The 25,012-nt window shown below is 45.8% G+C and overlaps 1 protein-coding gene across 2 annotated transcripts in view; it reads right to left on the reverse strand.

Annotated features, from left to right (window-relative positions):
• Positions 1 to 14,143: 14,143 nt before the first annotated feature.
• Positions 14,144 to 25,012, reverse strand: part of ABCC12 (ATP binding cassette subfamily C member 12) — a 62,843-nt gene continuing 51,974 nt past the window's right edge. The window contains exons 23-29 of one of the 2 annotated variants that reach the window (XM_045382197.3): positions 22,260 to 22,349; positions 19,656 to 19,845; positions 19,037 to 19,196; positions 17,845 to 17,923; positions 16,694 to 16,807; positions 15,008 to 15,172; positions 14,144 to 14,900 (exon numbers count right to left, since the gene is read on the reverse strand). In XM_045382197.3, coding sequence (XP_045238132.2) covers positions 14,814 to 14,900; positions 15,008 to 15,172; positions 16,694 to 16,807; positions 17,845 to 17,923; positions 19,037 to 19,196; positions 19,656 to 19,845; positions 22,260 to 22,349 — 885 coding nt within the window. In that variant the 3' untranslated portion in view covers positions 14,144 to 14,813. The remainder of the gene's footprint in view (positions 14,901 to 15,007; positions 15,173 to 16,693; positions 16,808 to 17,844; positions 17,924 to 19,036; positions 19,197 to 19,655; positions 19,846 to 22,259; positions 22,350 to 25,012) is intronic. The other variant, XM_065536826.2, reaches the window with a different exon arrangement.

Below are 25,012 nucleotides of genomic sequence, written 5' to 3' on the forward strand. Positions count from 1 at the left end.
TTGGAAAACAAAGTTTTTCAAGGTAGTTGGGGGAAAAAATGAGTTCACAGTTACAGTGGCACAAGAACGAAATAGATGAGAGAGAATAAGGGACTGTGTTCAGAATGGCTGGCATTGGCAGGACATGGGGACTCATGTCTGTAATCCAAGTGTTTTGGGAGGCCAAGGCAGGAGGATTGCCTGAGGCCAAAAATTTGAGACCAGCCTGGGCAACATAGTGAGACCTCACCTGTACAAAATATAAAAAATATTAGCCAGGTGTGGTGTTGTGCCTGTAGTTCCAGCTACTGGGGAGGCTGAGGTGGGAGGATTGCTTGAACCCAGGAATTTGAGGCTGCAGTGAACTATGATCATGCCATTGCACTCCAGCCTGGACAACTGAGCAAAGACCCTGTCTTTAAAAAATAGAATGGCTGAGGTCTATATGTGTCCTTCTTGGTGTTTGAAAAATATTAGTCAAGGACAGAAGAGCTTGCTTTGAAATTACTCTTCATTGCTGGACTATACTTTCTTGACCTCAAATCCACCTTGGGACTGGATATTGTGAGTCATGGCTTAACGTACTATTGAGACGTACATCCAGACCCTGAGCCTTTAAACAAATCTACCCACTCACCATAGGTGCAGCTAAAGACCGATAAAAATGGGGAGACTGTCTTGGATCTTCTCTCTCCTTTTATCTTTGCTCCTCACTGTCTACTCCAGTCTTCTGTGTTGACTTCTGACTTTTCAGTAGTTCTCCCATTTTTTGGCTACAAAATTGCTCTTTGAACTTGAATACAGAAATTGACTTTCATGCTATTGATTCTTGCTCTCCTTAAGAAAAATCTTTTCCTCCCTTCTGTTTCTCCCCTATCCTAAGCCTCCAGGGTGAGCATCAGCCCAGCCTGGCTCCAGTTCCTGAACCACCCCAATGCCTGTTAACTGGGCTTGTTCTGCATCTCACTCCCACCTTGCAGGGCCATGAGACTGTGCAGTGTATGTCTATTTCCCTGGTAGACTGAGCTATGTCTTATTGTTGCATCCTTCCCTGCTCCTAGCACTGCCTGTATTCCATAACAAGGGTTCACTGAGTATTTGTTGACTCCCAGACACAAGATCAGCTGTAGGTCTCAGCCTGGAGGAAATGTTAATAAGAACTGTGACACTTGGAATTTACCATTGAGATGCTTCAATGTGTTCACAGAAATTCCAGAAAGCTAGAGAGGCTCTTGGATAAATTAGAAATCATGAGGAAGAGAGATGTTATTTTCTGGTCAACAGCCAATTCACTAGTGATTTAACCAAGTCAATAGCTCATGGGACCTTCGTGACCTTAACACACTGAATGGCTATTTCTCCTTTTGCTTTTAGAGGTCAGTCCTCTTCTGGCCCAGCTAATTTTTCCCCAGCTGGGCTGCACTTTCTTGAGGCCCCTGGACTCCTGCCTGCGTAGCTTCTCCCCTCTGTCACCTTCCTCCTCATCTCACCCAGAAGCTGGAGCCAGTTAGAACACAGGTTTCCTTAGGTCTGTGATTAAATCTTGAGTTGTTTCTGATTGGACTGCTCACATTTCCCATTTTTCTTTACTTTTTTCACAAATTGTTTTGTAACTACTATGAGCCAAGCCCTTTGGCAGGCATTGGGACTACAGTGAGTCTCTGACATCAAGAGGCTCCAGCATGATGGAGAAGACAGACAAGCCAGCAGAGAATTGCAAAATGCTGTTCTATAGGGTGCTGGGGCATTGCAGAGGCAAGGAGGTGGACCACCAACCTAGATGAGGCTGGGCTATGTTTGAAGTGGGGGTTGAGGAGGGGAATGGAGTACAATAAAACACCCAATACAATAAACGTCTTCCATTGCATCATTACCATGGACCCATGACCCTGCCTCCTAGACAGATGGGCAGACCCTGTTTCTTGTTCATCTCAGCAGCCCCAGGGCCTAGCACAATGCCTGGAGCTTTGTACCGTTAGGGCCAAGGGGAATTTTTCCCTGAACCCTCTGAAGATTCACTGAAAACTGAACTGATAAAAGGCATGTTAATTGGAAAAAAGGTACAGGAATGTGTTTAATGTGTACACATGAGCCTTCAGAATGAAGACCCGAAGATACAAGGGAAGTCATCCGTTTTTATGGTTAGATTCAACAAAGTCTGGACAGCCATGTAGAAATGTGATTGGACAAAAAGGGTTTGGTCTAATGCTAATAGACTGCTTGGGGAAGCCCAGCAAGGCCTATCTGTCTGAATTCTTCTTGGCCTCTCTGAGCAGCATTCCTTCCTTCTGGATGTGGGGCAGGGCCCTCTCTGGAATGGGGAGTCTTATGCCCTACTGTCAAACAAGGTAGGTCAGAGAATTTCTTTATGGCCAGTTTTTGCACTAAAAGGAGAGGGTAATATTAGAATAATATTTTTAGGTTTTATGGCTGGCTTTGGGGAAAAGGGTTCTGGTTTCTATGATCCACCTTGGGGAAAAAGGATTCTAGTTTCTGTGGCTACCCTTAGGGGAGAATGGGACAGAGAGACAGGGCGGCAGGAGAAGGTCAGAGAAAAACTTCTGCTTCTGAGACTCCTTCTGAGGCCTTCACTTTGGAGTATTGTTTTCTGAGTGCCAATAGTAGCTACTCAATAAACACTTGTTTAATTTGAATAATTGAATCTTAAGACAGCTTAATGATATCATAATGCTTTCATAGGTATTAGTTAGGTAGCACATCAGTCAGAATGTGCTAGGCCCTGCAGCTGTAACAAAATCTCAACCCAACAATGATTTATCATTCATTTAATGTGCCAGAAATTGACTTCTTGCTCATACCATCTGTTCTATTCAGATCAGCTAGTGGTAGGAGTCAGGAGGAGAAGGGAGGATTCTTCACACACTCACTTGGGAGCTCAGGGTGATGGATGGAGGCTCTTCCATTTGAAATGTCATCTGTAACTAAAGCAAGGAAAGAGACATCTAGAGGGTTTTGCACTGGCTCTTCCATGCATCCATCCTCACTGACATGTGTCAATTCCATTTAAGCCTGTTAACCAAAATTGCAAGATAACTGCAAAAAATCCCTTCCCTAACAGCAAAAGGGCTGGAAATAAGGAGGGGAGAAGTAGATGGAATGTTTGGTGAGACCACTGACTCTGTTACAGGTAGGAATATCATTTCCTCCACTTTTCTTCACTGGATGAGGAATAGGGGCACCACTGAAGGAGAGACACCAACCCATACTGTCAGGCCTGAGATCCCATTGCCCCAGCTCCAATTCATTCACGGGACATTGTGAAGCCTGAGTCCTTAGGAAACCATTGTGTTAGGTTCATTTTCCTTGGAAATGATAATCACTGCTAGATCTGACTGATCCTGGTCTTCTTTTCATAGTACAGGTACTGTCACCATCAGGAGACAGTATAGGGCAGTGTTCCCCTGACATGGCATCCATCAATGTTCTAGGTCTTTTCCCAGTGAACTTTGCCCCCAGGGGGTTCACTTTGCTCCCAGTCGCAAAACACAATCACGTAGCAGCATACTCTTCACTCTTGATATTTCAGATTTTCCTTCACTCTCATTCTCATTCTCTTCTGTGATGCCAGTTCCTTGAATTACTGCCATGTTTCCGTGTTTTGGTTTAATCAGATAGCTCATCTCTGGGGTTGCTGTCACCAGGGGCTTCATACAAACCACTTTTGGTAATCATTTTTCAATGTCTTCTCACCCCTCCCTGACACCTCTCCTACACACTAGTGTCCTAGGCATGCTCTTTCTGTTCTCACTTTGGACTCATTTATGAAAGCTGTTTTAATTTGTTTTCTGCCTAGGTCTATTAATACAGTGCATGTCAATGCCATTGCCTTCCTTAATTCAACATGTGCTGTAGACTTTGACTCAGGGGATATGCACCAGTCCACACGTGTTAGTTTATTGCAAGGGGGAGGGGAGAGGTTTGCCTGAGCGGTGGGAGTTTGAATGGCCTCTGCAGATTGGCTTTCTCCTTACTCCTCCAGTGCAGGTGAGAGTTTGCATCCACGTGGGTTTCTCTTTTTCGTCTCCTCTTATGAACTCCCCTTGGCTGCAGTCTCCCTCCAGGCAGGCACCATGTCTTCTCTGTACTCATGAGAGTGTACAGAGCCTGCTGACTGTTGAATTGATCAAGCACTCCACCCCTGACTCCTCCACTTTCCCCTCGCAGATCTTCCCAATTTATGAGGGGCAGGAGTAGCCAGGAGGCCTCTCAGCAGCCCTGGAGGGCAGAGGTGCCCCGGCTATCACCTGGGGATGCTGGTCTCTTGATCATGTACTTGTCTCCCTCCTTGGCTTTTCTTCTAATATAATTTCAGGGAAATCTGAAACACTGCCTACTGAGGACCCTATGTGAGGGAAAATAAAGCTATTTTGGTTTGAGCTGAAACACTGTCTAGCTCATTAGAGGTGACCAGGCTAGCGTGGCCCCGCTGCTCTGTCTGAATTTAGAGGGAGACCATCCTGAGGTGGGGAGTCACAGGTGAGGTGGAGATGAGTAGTCCCTGGTGTGTGTGTGTGTGTGTGTGTGTGTGTGTGTGAGAGAGAGAGAGAGAGAGAGAGAGAATGGCAGAGAGTAACACACTGTATGAGGAGCATGGTAGAATGAAAGAACTGAGAAAAGTAAGACTCCAGACCCCAACTTGCTCAAGTTGCTCTTAGGCAAACCACTCTTGCCTTTGAGACCCCATCACTCCTCCAGTGACCTGAGCAGTCAGAACTGCATGGTTTCAAAGTTCCTTTCAACTCTGAATGTCTATGATTTTATGAATGAGCACTGACTAGAGCATCACTTTTTGACCATGGGCAATTTATTTCAACGTTTTATGCTTTAAGATTTTTTTTTTAAATTCCAAATGGATGATAATCCCAATTCAAGAAACTGTTGTGATCATAAAAGAAGATTAAAGATGTAAACACACTGAAAAAATTGTGTGGTACTTTTAAAATGCTAGTTACTTAACTTGCCTATATGCCTTGCTGTCTTGTAGTCCACCCAGGCTGCTATAACAATGAAATATATTATAGAGTAATTTCACAGTTCTGGAGGCCGGGAAGTCCAACAGCAAGGCACCAGCAGATTTGGTGTCTGCTGAGAGCCCACTCCTCACAGATGGTGCCTTCTACATACCCTCACATGGCAGAAGGGACAGACAAGTTCCCTGGGGCCTCTTTTTTTTTTTTTTTTTTTCTTGTTTGAGACGGACTTTCACTCTTTTGCCCAGGCTGGAGTGAAGTGGCACTATCTCAGCTCACTGCAACCTCTACCCCGGGGTTCAAGTGATTCTTCTACCTCAGCCTCCCGAGTAGCTGGGATTATAGGCACTCGCTGCCACACCCAGCTAATTTGTGTGTGTTTGTGTATTTTTAGTAGAGATGAGGTTTTGTCATGCTGGCCAGGCTGGTCTCAAACTCCTGACCTCAGGTGATTCACCCTATTGGGCCTCTTTCATAAGGGCACTAAGTGTGGAAAAACTCAACCCATTTTTCATCTGCTGTCACACTACCACAATCAACACATAGACTTCCGTGACCAAATATGTGGTGGTTTTCCACACACACAATTCTGCAGCAGTGGACACCAGCTGGGTGTCCTGAAATTCAATTCTATTCTGACACCATCACCTGGAGATAGCCAGTGTCACCTCTAACAAGCTAGATCGTATTTCAGCTGAAAGAAAAATGGCTTTATGTTTTCTCAGGAAACATCCTCAGTGAAATTGCATGTAGTTCCCAACCTGGCCCCACGGGTGGGGCTGGACCTTCTGGAGAAGGTTCTTCACTCCATTCAGAGCACAACACAGCATGGGTTTAGCACAGTGGGAACACTTTGGTGTTCTGGGGGTTCGGAAGCTCTGGGACCAACAGGAGTCAGCAGTGAATCCCCCCATAGGGACTGTGCTGTCTCACAGGTGAGGGATGACTGAGCACACAGTAGCTTCTTCTCCACCCCTGTTCTGCTTTCTTCTATGTTGGCTTCATTCACAGGCAGAATTTCTCCTCATTATGTCAAAAATGGCATCTGAGGTACCCACTATCCAAGAAGAGCTCATGTTTCCCCCCCTAGAGTTCTAGCTAATGTCTTGGGTTTGTGTCCAGCCCAAACCTGTCACACCACCCCTGATATGTGACCCTCTGATTTGCCTGGTCTAGATCCCAGGCCCATACCTGGGGACAGTTGGTAGAGTCAGCGTCATCTGAACTACCCAGTTTCCAGACTAAGAATAGAGTGGGTGGTGGTCCCCAAAGAGGAGATGGGAACTTGCAAATGATGGGTTTGAATTTGAGCTCAGATTTCTTTGACCCCCCTGAGCTAGGTCAGATTTCCTAAAGATTTACTCTGGGACAAGCATTTATATGCTTCTGACTTATCAAGTGTATTAGTCTGTTTTCACACTGCTGATAAAGGCATACCCGAGACTGGGAAGAAAAGAGGTTTAATAAATTTATAGTTTCACATAGTTGGGGAGGCCTCACAATCATGGCAGAAGGCAAGATGGAGCAAGTCACATCTTGCGTGGATGGCAGCAGGCAGAGAGAGCTTGTGCAGGGAAACTCCTGTTTTTAAAACCATCAGATCTCATGAGACTCATTCACTATCATGAAAACAGCACAGGAAAGACCTGCCCCCATAATTCAATCACCTGCTGCCGGGTTCCTCCCACAACAGGTGGGAATTATGGGAGTTACAATTCAAGATGAGATTTGTGTGGAGACACAGCCAAACCATATCATCAAGGATATATTCTCAGGGAAAATTTCTAAGTAACACAAGGAGGAAGAAAGATACAATTTCAGGCAAAGTACTATGGAGGTTAACTTCAGCCTGAATCCACAGGGGAACTTGGAGTGTAAGTTACACTTTAGGATCTTCCCAAAATGAGGGAGCTGGGCCTATCAGCTCAGAACTCACCTGGAGGAAGGTACACTTCTAGCCCCTTTGGCCCTTCCTTGGGTGTGGGCACTCTCACTCTATAGCCCAAGGCAGTCCTGGGAAGAAGAGTTAAAGGTACCAACTACAGGTAGCAAAAGCACCCTGAAACACACCAGCAGCTAGGACTCTGGGCAGAGTATTGACTGACGGTGTTTACTAGAACCCCAGAGCTCATGCTTTTCTATGTCACACTTCCCCATCCTCCAGTTGTCAGTCCAGATATTAACATGCTGCCTTTGCTTAGAGTGAGGTCACTTGGCTCTAAAATCCCCACATCAGAGAAAACTGAGGAATGTGATTAGTGTTGTGGCACTGTTATGATCACTTACCAAAGAACCCTTTTGGTTGCCAAGCCAAATGTATTCTCTGTACAGAGTGGTCTCATCATTTCCTAAACGATTCTGCTATGTAGATGATCTCTGATTTACCAATTGCAGAAACAAAGAGGCAAATAATTTAAATGAATGCACTGGAGGGAACTTGGCTCTCCTGTCTTTTCCACCACATGCCTGGAGAAGAGCTTCCCCTGGCAAGGGCAGCATGCATCATTACAGACTGGCACACATGACCCTTGTGTGTCACTGGCAGTGTCTGCCCTCAGGACACCCATCCTGTCCTGGGAGGGGTGATGTGGTGGAACCAACCCCATTTCTCTCCCCATAACGTAGTTGGCTCTGCTGCAGGGGGATTGTCTGGGGCCCCACTTTTCCTTGGCCAAACTCCCTTTGTTGCTCATGGGCTTTTCCCTAGCACCTGCCCTAATTGTTTTACAACAACTGTTCTCCTGTCACTAGCTGTATCCAAGCCTTTGGTGTTCACCAACTGTTTGAAGATGCAGACAGTGAAGTACCTGAAAATTTTCCAAGCAGTCCTCAGCCCTAGTTAGGCAGTGGCTGGCTGTCTCCCCAGCCAGGCTCGCCCTCACTCCCAGATCTTTTTTTGAATGCTTTCCTCAACCGGAAACAACACCTTCCCCAGTCCTCATCACCTTCATGACTTATACTTGCCCTATAAGGACTGTTGGTCGTGTCCAGAATTGTTTTCACTGCTTCCAACCTTCGTTCACTCCTCCCTTTTTCAATAGAAGAAAGGATCAAAAGAGTGAAAAATCAGGTGAAATACTGAATGAGTGAACAAGTAAATGAAAGAATGAATGAATGAGCTCACCACCTAACATCACACTTCATCCTCTGGTATTTTATTGTGTGTTCTTTGGTACTTTTAAGTCATTTCCCCAATAACATGATGAGCTGCCCGGAGGAAAAGAGCTGTGATTTTTACTTCCCTCTGGAGAACAGTCTGATGCCATGTGGCTGCATGGACATAGCACTAAGTTAGAATTCAGGAGCCCAATCCTCCCCCTACCACTTTTTGAATGAACTTGGACCAGTTTTAGGTTTTCTGGGCCTTCTTTTCCTATTGTGTGAAGTGAAGAGATGGGATTGGAAAAGCCAGCTCTGGGGTAAAAGTCCAGTTTCCTCTCCCTGCCATCTGAGTAACCTTGGGAAAGACACAACCTCTCTGAGCAAACAAGAAAAGTCGTTCCTACCTCATGAGCTGTTTTAAAGCCTTGATGATGTGATGCATGCCAGGTTCTTAGCCCATAGCTAACAATTATAGTCTCTGAGCTCCTATACACATTGACATAGTGAGAATATTCACTTGAGAATGCTGTACTGGCCAGGCGCAGTGGCTCAAGCCTGTAATCCCAGGACTTTGGGAGGCCGAACAGGGCAGATCACTTGAGGTCAGGAGTTTGAGACCAGCCTAGCCAACATGGTGAAACCCTGTCTCTATCAAAAATACAAAAATTAGCTGGGTGTGGTGGTGAGCACCTGTAATCCCAGCTACTTGGGAGGCTGAGGCAGGAGAATAGCTTGAACCTAGGAGGCAGAGGTGGCAGTAAGCCCATATTGCGCCACTGCACTCCAGCCTAGGTGACAGAGCAAGACTCCATTTTAAAAAAAAAACCTTGCAAGATGGGCTACCACAATTTCTCTTCTAAAAAATGCAAAGCCAATCAGCACATGAAAAGATGCACAACACAACTCATTAGGGAAATGCAAATCAAAACCACAATGAGATACCACTTCACACTTATTAGGATGGCCTTAAAAAGGAATTAAATTCTGATACACGCTGCAACATGGATGAACCTTAACTGAAATAAGCCAGACACAAAAAGACAAATACTATATGATTCCATTTAAATAAGGCACCTCATGCAGACAGAAAGTAGAATAGTGGCTGCAGGGTTTTAGGGGGACAGGGGAATGGGGAGTTTAGTGGGCACAGAGTTTCAGTTTGGAAAAATGAAAAATATCTGGAGATGGATGATGGTGATAGCTGCACAACAACGTGAATGTATTTAATGCCACTGAACTATACACTTAAAATTGTTAAGATGGTAAATGTTGTTATTTACATTTTACCATAATAAAAAAAAATTATTTAGAGCAATGCAGAACAATTGCCACAAACCAAGCTGAGGTTTCTTTGGGTGTGGCTCTTGCCAGGTGAAGGAGGCAGGTTTGTGCTAAAACAATAGAAACTGACTCAGTCTGGTCCTTGAATGCTGGTCTCAGCAGAGGGAAAGCTTTCAGCCAAAGCCAGGAATGTGCACGTCATGAAGTTAGGCAGGGCCTCTCCATGGAAATCGACATTTATTTGAAGACTTTAATGCTTGATTTGGCCTCACCCAGAGGTGACCTTCTACACAGGGCCAAAAGAAAAGTGATTTCTTTGATCGTCCATCTGACCCCAAACTGACCTCCTGCGTTTTCCAATTCATTTTAAACCATGCTGTACTGACCAAAGTGATTCCAGCTCTTAGCAAAGAACATTTCATATTTTACCAACAATTCTGGGCCAATTTCAGATCTGTTCACTTGAAGAGCAGGAATAAAATCCTGTGAGTTCTCTCTGGGTCTTTCTGATCTCAGGCAGTAGGGAGGGAAGGCAAGGGGAATATTTATAATTTGCGTGAAGCCTGGGGGACAGATGAGAATCGGAAACTCCTCCCTGCTTGAATGTGAACTGGCTCACTTGGACCACATCTGAGTGGGAAGGAGATGGTGTAACTCGCAGGGCAGGGACTGGGGTTCTTTTTTCCTCAGGTGAGGATCAGCATCTTGCGAGGGAGGAGAAGAATGTGATTCTTCTGTGTTGTTTACAACACTTTAGGCTGCAAGTAACAGCAAGACCAACTAGAGCTGGATTAAACAATAAGGAAAATGTATCCTCTGTAACAGGACAAGAGGATGGAGCTATACAAAAGAATAAGATCATGTCCTTTACAGCAACATGGATGCAGCTGGAGGCCATCATTCTAAGTGAATTAACGCAGAAACAAAAGCAAATATCACATGTTCTTGTAAGTGGGAGCTAAACATTGGGTGCACATGGACATAAAGATGGGAACAACAGACACTGGGGACTCCAAACGTGGGGAGGGAACAAGGGTTGAAAAACTGCCTATTGGGTACTGTTTTCACTGCTTGGGTAATGGGCACACCAGGAGCGCAAATCTCAGCATCACACAATATACCCATGTAACAAACCTGCATGCGTACCCCCTGAATCTACAATTTAAAAAAGAAAAGACAAGAGATAGGGTGACTATGGGGTTGGTATATCAGCAGCTCAGTGCAGTAAGCAAGTCCCTGTGCTCTGTCCATCTGCTTGCTTCCTTCATGCTCACACGAGGCTGCCGACTCCCCAGACAGACCAGGCAATGGGAGGGTATGCCTTCCAAACCCCATCCCGACAACCAACAGAACTCCCCCTCATGTGAATCATATCCCATGCCAATGCCCCAAATCAGGAGACAGCAACCTTTCTCTGTAAAGGAACAAGATAGTAAATATTTTGGGCTTTGAAGATATACATTTGGTCACAGTCACTCCACTCTGCTGTTGGAATGTGAAAGCTGTCATAGGTAATGCATTAACAAATGAGCATGGTTGCATTCTGATGAAATTTTATTTATAAAAAACAGGTAGGCCTGCTGGATTTGGCCTATGGGCTAATTTGTCCACACTTTTTCTAGACCAGGTAGCCTCAAAATTAACTCCAGGATACAAGCATTGATGAAACAAGTCACAGGCAATTTGTTACTAATTTATAACCACAGTACTTGTAAACGGTTTATTCCATTCTCTGTTGGCATCTAATAGAGACTATTCAAAAGGTCCTAATTCATAACATTGAGCATATGATCACCCAAAAGGCAGATGATAGCAGAGCACAGCAAAGCTGGGGCACCGAAATAAATGAGAATAAAAATTTCAAGGCTAGGCGCGGTGGCTCATGCCTGTAATCCCAGCACTCTGGGAGGCTGAGGCGGGCGGATCACTTGAGGTCAAGAGTTCGAGCCCAGCCTGGCCAACATGGTAAAACCCCATCTCCACTAAAAATACAAAAATTAGCCAGGCATGGTGGTGCACACCTGTAATCCCAGCTACTCAGGAGGCTGAGGCAGGAGAATCGCTTGAACCTGGGAGGTGGAGGTTGCAGTGAGCCGAGATCGCGCCATTGTACTCCAGCCTGGGTGACATCTCAAAACAACAACAACAACAACAAAAACATTTAATTACATTTAAAGGGTACTCTATCCCCTCTGAATGCCTAAATTCCTACAGAAACTGTTTTCATATTTCCTTTTTTGTTTCTCCTGTATTGAAAGTCAAGAATGAAAAAGACCTTAGCACTTTGTCCAAATTTTACAGATGGAATGGAGATTCAGAGAAGGCAAGCTACTTTCCCCATATCACACAGCCACTCAGTGGCAGAACGAAGATCCCAACCCAGGCTATAGTAGGTTGTCGTATTGTTCAAAATATTTGCTGCCCCTCCAAAGAGGAAGCTTATACAACTCCTGCTGGAATAAGCTTGGTCCTTGTGCCTTGTGGTGGTCCTCTCTCTGGAATGGGGTATATACCACCACCACTACCCACACTGTTGAACTCAGGAGCAGCCAGGCAATTTGTTTTGCCCATGAAGTGTGGATGAAAGTAGCATGTATCTCTTCCGATTGCCATGTCTGCCTGCGCTCTACCACAAAACATGATGTTCCTGGCAGAGACTGCTCTGCTCCGCTGGGTTGCAGAGTGAAGAGGATAAGCACAGCTGCAGCTCACCTGTGATGAGCATAACACACGAGCAAGAAATAAGCCAGTGTGGTCTGGGGTCTTTTGTTACTGCAGCATAACTGAGTCTACCTTGACTAGTACTCAGGCTTTACAACACAGGCACTGCTCTTTCTCACCAGGAGGATCACATTTCCAGCAGTGTTGCATGGAATTTCACAGCACATGTTTTATTTTTATTGTATTTATTTCTGCAGTGATGAGGGCTCCACCCTCATGACCTAATTAATCACCTCCTAAAGGCCCTACGTCTATACAGTCGCATTGAGGATTATGTTTCAACATGAGGATTTTGGGGGGACACAAACGTTCAGATCATAGCAGGTACCTACCCCACAGGGATATGTTGAGGATTTAATAACCTAAGCCTGTGCTTTGAGGAATTTGGCTAAATGGCTACTATTATTCCACATAGCCTCCCCTTAGCTGATATGGCAGTGACAGCAAGGGATTGGGGTGGGAGAGGGGTTTACTAAGATGGTTTCATGGCTTATACATGCAAACAGCCAAACCCTCAGAAGTCACTCTCCCCCAGGGAGGATGCTGATGACCATCACTGTCCCTGCAACAGGCCAAGGGGAAAGGACTGGAGGGGCTTTGTTGTGAAGGGGTTGGGAGCAGGGACTGTGGAGCCAGACTGGTTAGGGTTCAAGTCCTATCTCTGTCCCTTCCTTCCTGGGCATCTGTAGATAAGTTACTAACCTCAGTGAGCCTCAATTCCCATCTCATGGGGTGAGGTGAGGATTCAGTGAAATAATTCATGAAAAAAATGCTTGTCACTGTCCCTGGCACAGTGCAAGGTCTCAGTAGACATCAGGATCAATGTCGGTGTTCTTCTGCCAGAGTAAACCAAAGCGAGTGTGGGCAGAAAAGGAGTCATAGGAGGTGATTCCTCTCTCAGTGCATCTGAAGGAGCAGCAGGGATCATTGTAGCCTATCCCCTGTCCTCATGAAAACACCACCTCTTGAAATCACAGACTGATTATCTGGCTGGTGTCAAGTTGGTAGAAAATAAAGCATCCCTCCCTGACATTGCACAACTGTCATGGATTCCCATGGATGTGGGTTTAATGACCTTCGGTCAGGGTTATGCACCATGGGGGAAAGCTCAGATCAGGCAAAGATACACTGTGTCCCTTCACAAACAGATCCACACTTGGCCTGGAGCTGTCCACGGAAGGAAACCCCTGGCTCACGTCCTTCTCTGCCACATGTCTTGGTGCACCCTCTGCTGAGGGCAGGATCCACTGCTGCCAAGCTGCTGGGCCAGGGCTTTCACACACTTGCCAGGCTATAAACTCTACTTGAGGCCAGGTGTGCTCGCCTCCCCGCTGGTTGGGTAGACCCCTGCCTAGGCCTGGCTGGAGGAGGGCTGGAGAATAATCGGTTGGAGGTGAACATCACATGCCCAGCCCTTGAATTGCTGGCTATTGGCTTGTTGGCCAGAAATCCAGATTAAGCTCTTAACATGCACACGCACCTGGGAGGGATGTTCGCCAGGCTCCACAGCTGTGTTTGAGTGAGTTCATTAGATGCTGTCATTCATGGCTGCCACAAGTGTTCCCCGGGTGCTCCCAGGTGTCAGGCATTCCTTCCTCCATGTCTGGGGAAGCAAGGACGTGACCAACACTTAGAAGGGAAGTGGGGTGGGGGGTTGCCATCTGGAAGCTTTGCTGACCACACTGCCCTGAGCTGTGTTTAGAGTTCAGCCTGGGGCCTGGAAAGCAGGCCCAGGAAACCTCATAGGGCCTTCATTCCTGACGAATGAGAAATAGCCAGAACTGCCGGCCTGCCTCTTGGCGGCTACTACACAAGAGCTTGCCGGATTTTCTATAAATTTTTTTTTTCTCAAATGTCACCATGAATTCGCAGCGCTCACTCCTGGGGCTGCTGGGAATACACCTTTACTGCTTCCATCAGAACCAGCCTCAAGGTTGGAGAGAAAGCCTTTTATTTGGTAAGCGACTGTGAGGGTTCATTACTGAGTAAAGGGAGAAGGCAACAAGGGTCTATGAGAGGAAGTAGTACAGAAATTGGAATATCGTCAGTGAAATAATTGCAAGGCAACATTTCAGGGTAATTTCCTACTGCGTTTTAATGACCAATAAAGAAGATACAAAAGTGTCATTTATAGAGAAACTCCAGCATTTTGTTTTCTTGGTTATTCTAATAGATCAATTGAAACATATAATATGATTTAAAAAACAATTTTTTTGGCCAAACACTGTATTCAATCTTTCATGCTACAGATCTGTGTAGTTACTGCTTGTCATCCAGTCAAGATGGAAGTGAGTGGGGCTAAACGAGAAGAAAATTCTGCTCTTTTTCCTTCTGATAATGGGCAAGGAAACCTTGCAAACTCCATCCTAAGACATTTTCCCATTTTCTTTATTGTGGCTGGTTTCTAACTGAAAGTTACAATATATTCATTCTTAGGCAGTGGGGTGGTTTTGGTGAAAACACATGAGGAACCCTTGGGGTTTTGGGAGGTGAAGGGCAGTTTTTTAGTCCATTAGCTTTGTCTGCCTAGGTTCACCACCCAGAACCAACCCCAAGCCCACCAAGTGGGGTGACATGGACTGAGTATGACACGGGGGACAACTTCAGCGCCAGCCCACTCATGGATGGGAGGGGCTGGAGACCAGGGCTACTTGCAGAGAGGACAGCTCCCCCTCCTGAAGACCCCTCCTACTCATCTCACAGAGCCTCTTCCTCCTCTAGAATCAGCCGCCAGGACCTCTACAATCTGACTTCTGCTGCTAGTAACATCGCAAAGGCAGAATCTGGCTTCTCTGCAAGGACTTCAGGCTTGTCAAACTCAATCACCTGAAAGTCAGAGAAGAAAAACTGAAATCAGCAGAAAATATCTACCCACTGTAAAGCTCAAACCACTGAAATTTCTGGGGAGATGAAGCCAAAAGAGCTTCCTGTACCTTCCCATTTTCCATAACCAGGACGTGATCGCAGTTGAGAACTGTGTTGAGGCGGTGGGCGATGGTCAGCACAGTGCAGCCTTTGAAGGCATCTTTGATGGTGTTCTGGACCAGGGTGTCAGTCTTGGAGTCCATAGAGGCGGTGGCTTCATCAAGGAGAATGATCTGTCGAGGAGGGAACATTGTAAAGGTAAGCCAAAGGTGCACCGAGAGGGGAATTTATAGCCTTGGCTCTATTTACTTTAAAAAAAGAAGAAGAAGAAAAAGAAGACCACAAGATGAAAAGTAATTAGCTAAACATGCATCTCAAAAAAAAAAAAAAAAAAAGAGAGAGAAAAGAGTGAAGTAAAACTCACATCACATCACCTCCATCTTTCCCAAGGAACTTGCTAGAGGAACAAGGTTGTATATCCTTTACTCCTCTTTTTAAGTGGTTTATTCTAACCCTACAAACTCATAGGGAGACAGGCTGCACAGGCTTTATCTATTATGCTAACCTGAGTCGGCATGAAGCACAGCAGCACTTACATTCATTCCCTATATTGCTGCCATATCAAACGATCATAAACTTAGAGACTCAACATAAAATTTATCTTCTAGTTCCAGACGTCAGAAATCCTAAAATCAAGGTATTGTCAGGGCTGCATTCTTTCTGTTTCCTTGCCCTCTTCAGTTTCTGGGCCACTTGTATTCCTTGGCCCACAGCCCCTCCTGGCATCACAGCTCCTTCTCTCTCTTTGACTCTTCTGCCTCCTCCTTGGAAAGCCCCATGTGAATACGTTTGGCCCACCCAGATCTAGGATGATCTCCCCATCTCAAGATCCTTAATCACAACTGCAGAGTCCCTTTTGCCAAGTAAGTTAATATATTAAAAGTCTTGGATGAATATGTTCACAACATCCAAAAATCAGGACATTAACATCTTTGGGGAGGTGGGGTATTATTCTGTTGGTCACAGGGCGGATTTGATTTAGCAAATCAGAGCACTTGAACTTAACCCCTGACTCTGCTTGACTGGCCAAGTTACTTAACTTCCTCGAGGCTCTGTTCCCTCATAGGTGAAAGGGGGCTATGCCTTATTGATGAGCTAGAAATGAAGATGACACTTAAACCACTTAGCACGGCAGGCACTGGATCCATGCCGGTCCCTCTCCCCTGACATTAGCACATCTGGAGAATACACACAATGGGTCACACCTTTGATGAGGCTTCAGACACTGACATTACTAAAGCAACAGCAATCCCTTCCTGGAAATCAGTAAATAAGGGTGGCTAAGTCACAAAGAAAAATAAGTATAAATTGTACAATTCCCATATCCTAGCATTCTGATGGCCCTCTTGAGCATCCTGGCGACAGTGTACCCAGATTCAGAATTGTTCAGAGACAATGGGAGAAAGTTGGGAGACAGAGTTTTCAAACTCAAACCACTTAGGCGAGCAGAGTGAAAATCTAAGCGAGACCTCCCCAGGGGAAGCCTGGGAGAGGAAGGTGTTCTTGCTGTAAATGGCTGTTACTTTTCAATTTTTATCCCTCACAACTTTGTCTTAAGAAAAAGTGATCGGTTTTTAAATGGCTCAATTGCTCTCTCTTTGCTGAAAGACATACGCCTGGCACTACCTCCTGGATTGAGTGGCGCTGCAGGAAATATCCAAAATTTAACCAATCCATTTTCCGTGTTTTCTTACCTTTGAATTACGGAGAAGAGCTCGGGCCACACAAAGCAGCTGACGTTCCCCTACTGAGAAGTTTTCTCCATTTTCTGTGACTTCTGCCTGTAATTTTTCTGGGAGTTTCATTATCTATAAAACACAGAAAATGCCACATTTGTGCTGATGATCTATAAAATTGTCCTATGCTGTCTGTATCGATTGCCCCCTTCTCTTGCATTCATCAGCTTGCTTTATTTTACTATGGCAAAGAAAGTGCAAAACAACAATCATTTCAATATTGCAAACAGGCACCAGGGAAAGACCGGGGAGTAGGCGGACATTAATAATTTAAAATCACGGTATGATTCATAGAACCCTGTAGACAATTCACCAAAAGAACAAATGATGCAAATGCAGTTCCAGAGAGCACACAAGCAACTGGAAATGGCCTTCTGGATTGCTGTTTGCATGGACAAAATAGAGATGGGATGGGAGAGTTTCCTGGACATTAAGGAAGGGTAAGACAGGGTCTGGCTTATCCAGAGTGACAAGCCAAAGTGGCCTTGGAAGATGCTCATGTTGGTACACCAAGTCCTGGAAAAATATCATGTTGGGCTGTAGAGGGGGTCATGCTTACCTGCTGACCTCAGCTGGGGTTGTAGTTCTTATAGGACAAGGTCCCCTCTCACAGATGGTTCAGTCCTCTCCAACCAGCCATACTTGCTATTCCCAGAACATTCCACACCCTCCCGTTTTCTGTGGCTTGTCTGTTCTGATAAGCAAATGAGGCCATTGGCAGAGTAGCAGGGCCTTCCATCTGCTCTACAGCCAGATAGGCTTGCGTTCAAGTCTCCACCCCGCTACTCACTGGCCTGGGCATGTTACTTCCCTGAGCTTTAATTTCTTCATCTCTAAAATTAGGGGTAAAAGTACCAACCTCAGAGCATTGTAGTAAGGACCAAGTGAGACGATACACGTAGTGCTCTTGACTGGGTCATTGTAGAGCCCTATTGTTGCTTTTAATAGGAAAGAGTAACTAAGGATTATGTTCTACTGACTTATGTGGTGTCCAAAAATAAACTTGGCTAAGTGCTGGCCTAGGTGCTTGTCAAATTTAAACCTAGGCCAGGAATCTAGGGCAGTGGTGCTGGGAAACAAACTCCTCCTCAACAGCCCCAGAGACCTACTGTTTCCTTCATGAATGTTCTCTCCAGAACCTGCCAGAGCATCTCGTCGGTGTGACTCTCAAAGGGATCCAAGTTGTACCTGCAATGAAGGAGAGGAAAGGACAGGGAGCCGGATTTCCAAGGACGAGAGGATGGATGGGGAGCAGGCTTTCTGTAGCATGTGGAGGAGGGTAGGAGGTGGCATGTGATGACCTCATGCTCCAAGAATCGTCCTCAGTCCAGGACAGTGGTCCACAAAATACGGACCTCAGGCCACGAGACCAAGGGTCCACAACTCTGTGATGGAGCAGAAACCGCCGAGGCAGGCAATGACAGGTGGTACCCTGCCGAGAGGCAGCTCTGAGCAAGGTGCTCAGAAAGACACACCTGGGCCTCTCAGCAGCCCCGAGTAGCAGAGTGGGTTTGAACTGATAAAATTCTTGGCAGAGAAAGAGGGAGAGTGAGCAACCCAAATCTGCCACTCCATGCATCGGCAGCTCCTAGGGCCTCACAGGGTGCTGAGCAGTTCAGACACAGAATGTAAATCTACTGTTTCAAGAGGCAGAATGCATTTTTCAAACAATGAACTCTAAATACAGTAAATACAGTTACCCTACTTCATCTGGTGCGCTATGGGAGAAATGTTCCTCTCATTACAGAGAGCCACTGCACTGGCTAACTGAGAAACTGCCTTTCCCCTTGTGCCTTGATATCAGATCTGGAGCCCCACAGAAGCTGCAGCCCTACTGTTCTTGCTTGGAATAGCTTCTGTTCACTTAGTTGTGGAAATAAATGAATGCACTTCGAAATGGACAGCTATATATGTGAGGTAACTATTTATTTTATTGTGCACACTGGGACACTTTTCAGAGTGGCCATTGCTAAACCTGATGGGATGCTGGGACACAGGCATAAACTAGGGCTGTCCAGAGCCACCGGAATATCTGCTCAGTGTATGAATGAATATAGAAGCATCCTGTTCATTGATAATGTGTTTATAAAACACAAGCAATGCTCAGACCCCTGGGGCCTGGCTCCTCCCAAGGTTGGAGGCAGAAACAGGGACCAGCAGTGCTTGTGAACCCTCTGGGATGCTGCTTCCCTCAGACAGAACAGCTCCAGGCCAGCCATGCCCTGGGGATATCACAAAGTTCTTGGTCAGTCTGATTTCACTCTCCAAAAATAGGAATGCACAATGATTAAAAACAGCTACCTTACTGTACCTACAAACAGGACAGGATCCTGTGGGATCACGGTCAGCTTGGTTCTGAGGTCTTCCAAGCTGAGAGTGCAGATATCCACCTCATCAATAAAGATTGTGCCATTGGCTGGCTCCACCAGACGAAACAAGGCCATTCCTAACGATGACTTTCCTGGGAGCCATAAAAGCAAGAACAACAAATCAAACATCAGTTTGTGCTTCCATCATATCGAAGCATTTAATTAGTGGGATTTTTAATGCAATGCAAATGGCTCCATAAGGATGATGGTGTAGACAGAAAGTGTCCTCACCGGGGTCGGGGTGGAGGGATGGGCTACCCTGACACAGTTAACCTGCTCATCCTTGCAAGGGCCCTTAGCACACAACTCATCTCTGGGGCCCTGTTGCACTAGAATGATTGTCATTTAATTAATTCAAAAACTGATGTGTCTGCTTCCATCTCCACACACCCATTCAACCTGAAATCCTAATTTACAGTAAAGAGATTTGAGAGAAATAACAGCCAATCTGACACACATACACATCACTCTCTGGTGTGACTTAACTAGGACATCCAGTGGAAATCCAAAGAAAACAACCTAAAAGAAACAAAAGCACAGCTTGTCCTCACCGGAACCTGTTCTTCCAACAATCCCGACTGTCTGCCCACTTTGTATGTTCAGGTTCAGGCTGTCGAGAACAAGGGGGGTGTTGTCTCTGTATCTCATCTGATAGTCTCTGAAGGTGATCTCCCCATGGCTGGGCCAGTCTTTGGGACAGGTCCCCACTTTGAGGGGATGAGTGCATTCAGGAACACAGGTCTGTAAAGGAGAACAACCAATGACCAGTGAATAGCCATTTGTTTTTTTCATTTATTTAACTAATTCATTCATTGATTCACACAGTTTCAGGTACTGCTATTCATGGTGGTGAAATAAACCATAATGACCCTTAATTCTAGAAACTCACATTCCAGTGGGGATGTCAGATAATAAACAAGAAAAAAAATTAAAAATGAAGACAACAAAACAGAGTATTGCAATAGGATACAGAATGTGATTTGTGTGTTGGGCAAGGGAGATGGGAGAGTAAAAGTACTTGAGGTTTGAGGAAGGCGCCTATGTGACATTGGAGCTGAGGGCTGGAGTGCTGGGAGGATGCCAGCTACAAGAGGATCAAGTCCGGAGCCCTCCAGGTTGGGGGGACAGCTAGTCCAAAGGCCCCAGGGCCAGAATGAGCTTGGGCAATTTGAGGAATGGAAAGAAAAATCATGTGGCTGGAGCTTAGCGAATAGAGGGATGGATGACTTAGAGGAATACACAAGGGAAGCTCATACTGGGCCTGTGGGCCTGGGAAAATGTCGGAAGTGTAGCCCTGAAGCTGTGTGACAAGGCCAGAGAGAGCCTTGAGATTTGCAGAATTCAACCAGATATAATTTCAAGATCTGCAAGAATTATCATCATGCTAGAAGTAGAAAGATGGTAAGAATGCAGGATGTCAAGTTCAGAGGTCTTTAGAGATACATGAAAAAAAAAAATCATTTAAGTCCCCTAAGAGTCCAAGAAATGCAAGGTCTGATTAAGGAGAAGGGCAGCTTGGCTTCATCACAAGAGCAGCCCCTCCTCTTAAGTCACCCCTGTGTAAACAGCTGGAATTAGGAATCCCGTGTGCCCCATCAGGGTGGCTGACCAGCCCACATCTCTGGTCAATAAGCAACCTCATTTAGCTGAGAAAATACCTGTATTGTTAAGGACTGAGTATTTTTTAACGCCTAGAAGATTTAGAATTAGGAATAAAAATATTTTAGAGAAACGAAACTGTAACAGTCATATTTTTACTTTAAGAAATCTGCATGCTTGGTGTTTCAAGTATTCACAATATATTAACAGAACTTGGGCTGGTGATGCTAATTTAAAATGTACAATTGAATAATTGATTTAAACATGATTTTACGTTAAAAATTTACTGTTTATAGCATTGATTCTGTCATGAAAACTTAGCGCTTACTATATTTATAAGTTTAATTTATTAAAGTTATACAAACTCAGGAAGGTTTGTGGTTAAATCAGATCATTGAGGTAGTTAAAAAAGAAACTGAATGTATTAAATTTTAAAATGCAGTTTAAAATGTTTTAAAGTGTTTAATTAAGTTTGTAAATGGAGCCACTCTTCAAAGACACCTAAATGTGATTGCTAGAATTGGCTAGACTTCTTTTAAAAGAATCGCAAGATTTGTAAGTTGGATATAAAAGCTTTTAAAGAAGCGTCAGACTGGGCTTCTATTTTTTCAACTTATGACTTTAATCAATCAAATAATAATTTTTAACTTAAAAAAATTTTAGAGTCAGGGTCGAGCTCTCTTGCACAGGCTGGAGTGCAATGGCATCATCATAGCTTACTGCAGCTTCAAACTCCTGGGCTCAAGTGACCCTCCCTCCTTAACATCCTCAGTAGCTAGGACTATAGGTGCACGCCACCACACATGGCAAAATTTAACTTTTTTTTTTTTTTTTTTTTTTTTTTTTTGGAGAGATAGCGTCTCACTATACTGCACAGGCTGGTCTCAAATTCCTGGCTTCAAGCAATCCTCCTGCCTCGGTCTCCAAAAGTGTTGAAATTACAGGTGTGAGCCACTGCGCCTGGCCAAATATTAATTTTTAGAAACCAAAGTAAACCACTGAATTGTATTTTTCTGTGTATCAAAACAGCCCTTAAGGAAACCTTGTTAAAAAGAAGCTCACATTCAACATCAAGGACTTTAGAATGTATTGTAAATACAGGTTTTAATAAGAGGGATGACTCATCCGATTTGGGGGTTTTTTTTGTTTTGTTTTTGATTTTTGAGACGGAGTTTTACTCTTGTTGTCCTGGCTTGGAGTGTAATGGCAGGATCTCAGCTCACCGAAACCTCCACCTCCTGGGCTCTAGTGATTCTTCTACCTCAGCCTCCCGAGTAGCGGGGATTACCACCGCTCGCCATCATGCCTGGCTAATTTTTGTATTTTTAGTGGCGACATGGTTTCACCATGTTGGCCAGGCTGGTCTCGAACCCTTAACCTCAGGTGATCTGCCCACCTCAGCCTCCCAAAGTGCTGGGATTACAGGCGTAAGCCACCGCGCCCAGTCTGATTTCAGTTTTTTAAAAAGACCCCTTTCGCATCTAAAAAGATCCAATATTTGCCCAATTCCTGCCAAAATGAACTTGTCCCTCCTCTTTGATACACTAATTTCTTACCAAAATGTATTCCCTGAGCAGCTCCACGGAGGTGAATTTGGCTTGGGTCTCTGTTCCCGTTCGCACACACACTTGGAGCAGTCCGCTCAGCTGTTAAAAAGGAGCAAGCAGCCGCAGTTAGAGCCCCTTCCTCCTTCGGGTGCTGTTGCTCCCGGTTCAGGAGGCAGCCCTGGTGAATGACCCCTCCCCTGCCTCAAGCAGGACGGCACAGACAGGAGGCCTGCCTTCCCAGCCAAGTGCCCAGAAGTAAAGATATTCCTGTTGGGGTGTTTTGCCTTTAAACACTTCCTTTGTATTTAGAAACAAATGGTAATTACATTTTTCCTCAGCACTCCAGATGGTGAGAATCATCTCCCCACAGAACCACTTGATCACACGCCTCTTTGAGTGGTGGGAATTCTCTCTGGGAGCTGCAGAACTGCTAGGTATCGGCCCCTTGCTGCCACCTGGCAGGGTCGTGCATCTCAGAGCAGCCCTCCCTCAGCCTCTTGCTCAAAAAGCAACTGAAAACCACATCGCCATAAGAGAACAGAAAACCATCAAGGCTGTCTTCTTGCTATAGTAATGAGAAAGTCAAGGCTCAGACTGGGGCATGTGGCTTGCTAAGATCACCCACCTTAGGCCTGGATCTCCCAGAGGCCAACCCTGAGATTTGACTGTAAGGATTATATCAGGGCAGGTTGAATGGTGTCCCCCACCCCTAAAAGATGTACCCATTTCCTAATCCCTGGAACCTGCAAATGCTCTCTCATTTGGAGAGAGGATCTCTGCAGGTGTTAATAAGGACTTTGAGATCATCCTGGATCACGTGAGTGGGTCCTAAGTCCAGTGATAAGTGTCGTTATAAGAGACAGAGGAGAAAACATAGAGGAGAAGGGGACATGAAGGCAGAGGCAGAGACTGGAGTGATACAGCTACAAGACAAGAGATGCCAGGGATGGCCAGCAGCCACAGAAGCTGGAAGAGAGAAGAAACAGATTCTCCCGAGCCTCCGGGGGGAAGCTGGCCCTGCCAACACCTTGAGTCCGGGCGTCTGACTCCACAACAGTGAAAGAATACCATTCTCTTGTTTGAAGCCTGCAAGCATGTAATTTGTCGCAGCAGCCTTCACAAACGAACATAGGCAGTGAACCCAGATTGTACCAGGAGGGGATGGAGGAGTGAGCAGGGGAAGAGAGGCTGCCCATACCAGGTGTGTTTGTGAGACATTACTGCTGTGGGCAACTGAGAGTCCAGCTGGCCTGGGAGCTCTGGGACACTGAATGGAGCACACCTCGGAACTGGCCCATGCTGGGGTAAGAAAGCTGAGGTGCACGTGGGTACATAGCCACTGACTCCCTCAGTCATTGCTACACCTGCTCCTGGGTGTGAGAATGCCCTGGAAAGGTGGGGCAGCCACAGCATGTGTCACCAAGTGGGCTAGAGGCAGGGCCATCTCATGCATTAGCGAACTTCATTGACTGAGCAGTAGCCATGGGCCAGGTACTGGTCGGGGCACCAGTTTCCAGGGTTGAAGGTTACAGACAAGATCCCTGCACTCACGCAGCTTCCATTCTAGTGGACTGGTGGAGATGGCACACAAGGCCATTGCAGGAGTGACAAGAATGTCCCGAAAGGATGATGTAGGAGAGGGGCTGGAGCTGGGGAGTTAGCTTAGATAGGGGGTTCCAGAGGACTGTGTGAGCTGAGGCATTTATGATAAGAAGTCCACCAGTCAAACTCAGGATAAGAATGCTGTAGTAAGAAGCAAGAGGCCTTAGCCGCAAAGAGGCAGGGGGCACGAGCAGGTGGGTGACGTGGAGAGCGTCCACCTTTCGGTGCAGACCCTCTGAGAGCCCCTCAGCAGGCCTCCCTGCTTAATACAGGTCAGCAGTTTCCACTTCTTTAGAGCAGTGGCTCTCAACCTGCCCCAGAGAGGGCATTTGGCAATGTCTAGAGACGGTTTGGGTTGTCACAACCTGGCAGGAGGGACGTAATACCAGCATCTCATGGGCAGAGCCAGGGAGGCTGCTGAACATCCTACCATGCACAGAACAGCCCCTCACCAAAAGGATTATCCAGCCCCAAAGCCTGCAGTGCCATGGTTGAGAAACCCAGTCTTGGAATACAGATAATACCCCTGCCCCCGACTTACAAAGCTCTACATATTCTACTCTGCTGGCACCTCATACCACCTTGCTCAAGCCACGTGGGCTTCTCAGATTCTCAAACATGCCAGGATCATGCCTACTGCTGAGCCCTTCCCTGAGGCACTCTTTCTTCCAGTCTTCCTTGGCTGGTTCTTTATCCTTCAGGTCTCAGGTTGGAAGCCACGTCCCAGCAGAGGCCTCCTGTGGCTGTTGTATGAAATGTTGCTTCCCCTTCTGACAGAGACATTCCTCCACTTGTTGTCTTCCCAACGCTTAAACACCTTCTGAGCTTCTCATCTATTTACTTGCCCCTCATTTATTCCAGCTGCCCATTAGAATGAGGGCAGGACTTGTTCAGACTGCTGACTGCTGAATCCACAGCCACTAGCACAATTCCCGGCTAATGGTGGGTGCTTAGGGGATATCTGGTGAGTGAATGAATGAACCCTGCCCTTGAGAAGGGCATATACATCTTTTGCTAAATGCAAGAGTATCAGCTCCCAAGGCCACGGCAGCCCTCCCAGATTTAGGATGCCCACAAAGGCACAGTGCTGGCCCCAGGAAGTGCTTATTCTACGTGATGTGATATGATGTCACTTTGCATTCACTTTCTGCTCTGTGGGA

This window comes from Macaca fascicularis, chromosome 20 (assembly GCF_037993035.2).
Source record: "Macaca fascicularis isolate 582-1 chromosome 20, T2T-MFA8v1.1".
Classification (NCBI taxonomy): domain Eukaryota; kingdom Metazoa; phylum Chordata; class Mammalia; order Primates; family Cercopithecidae; genus Macaca; species Macaca fascicularis.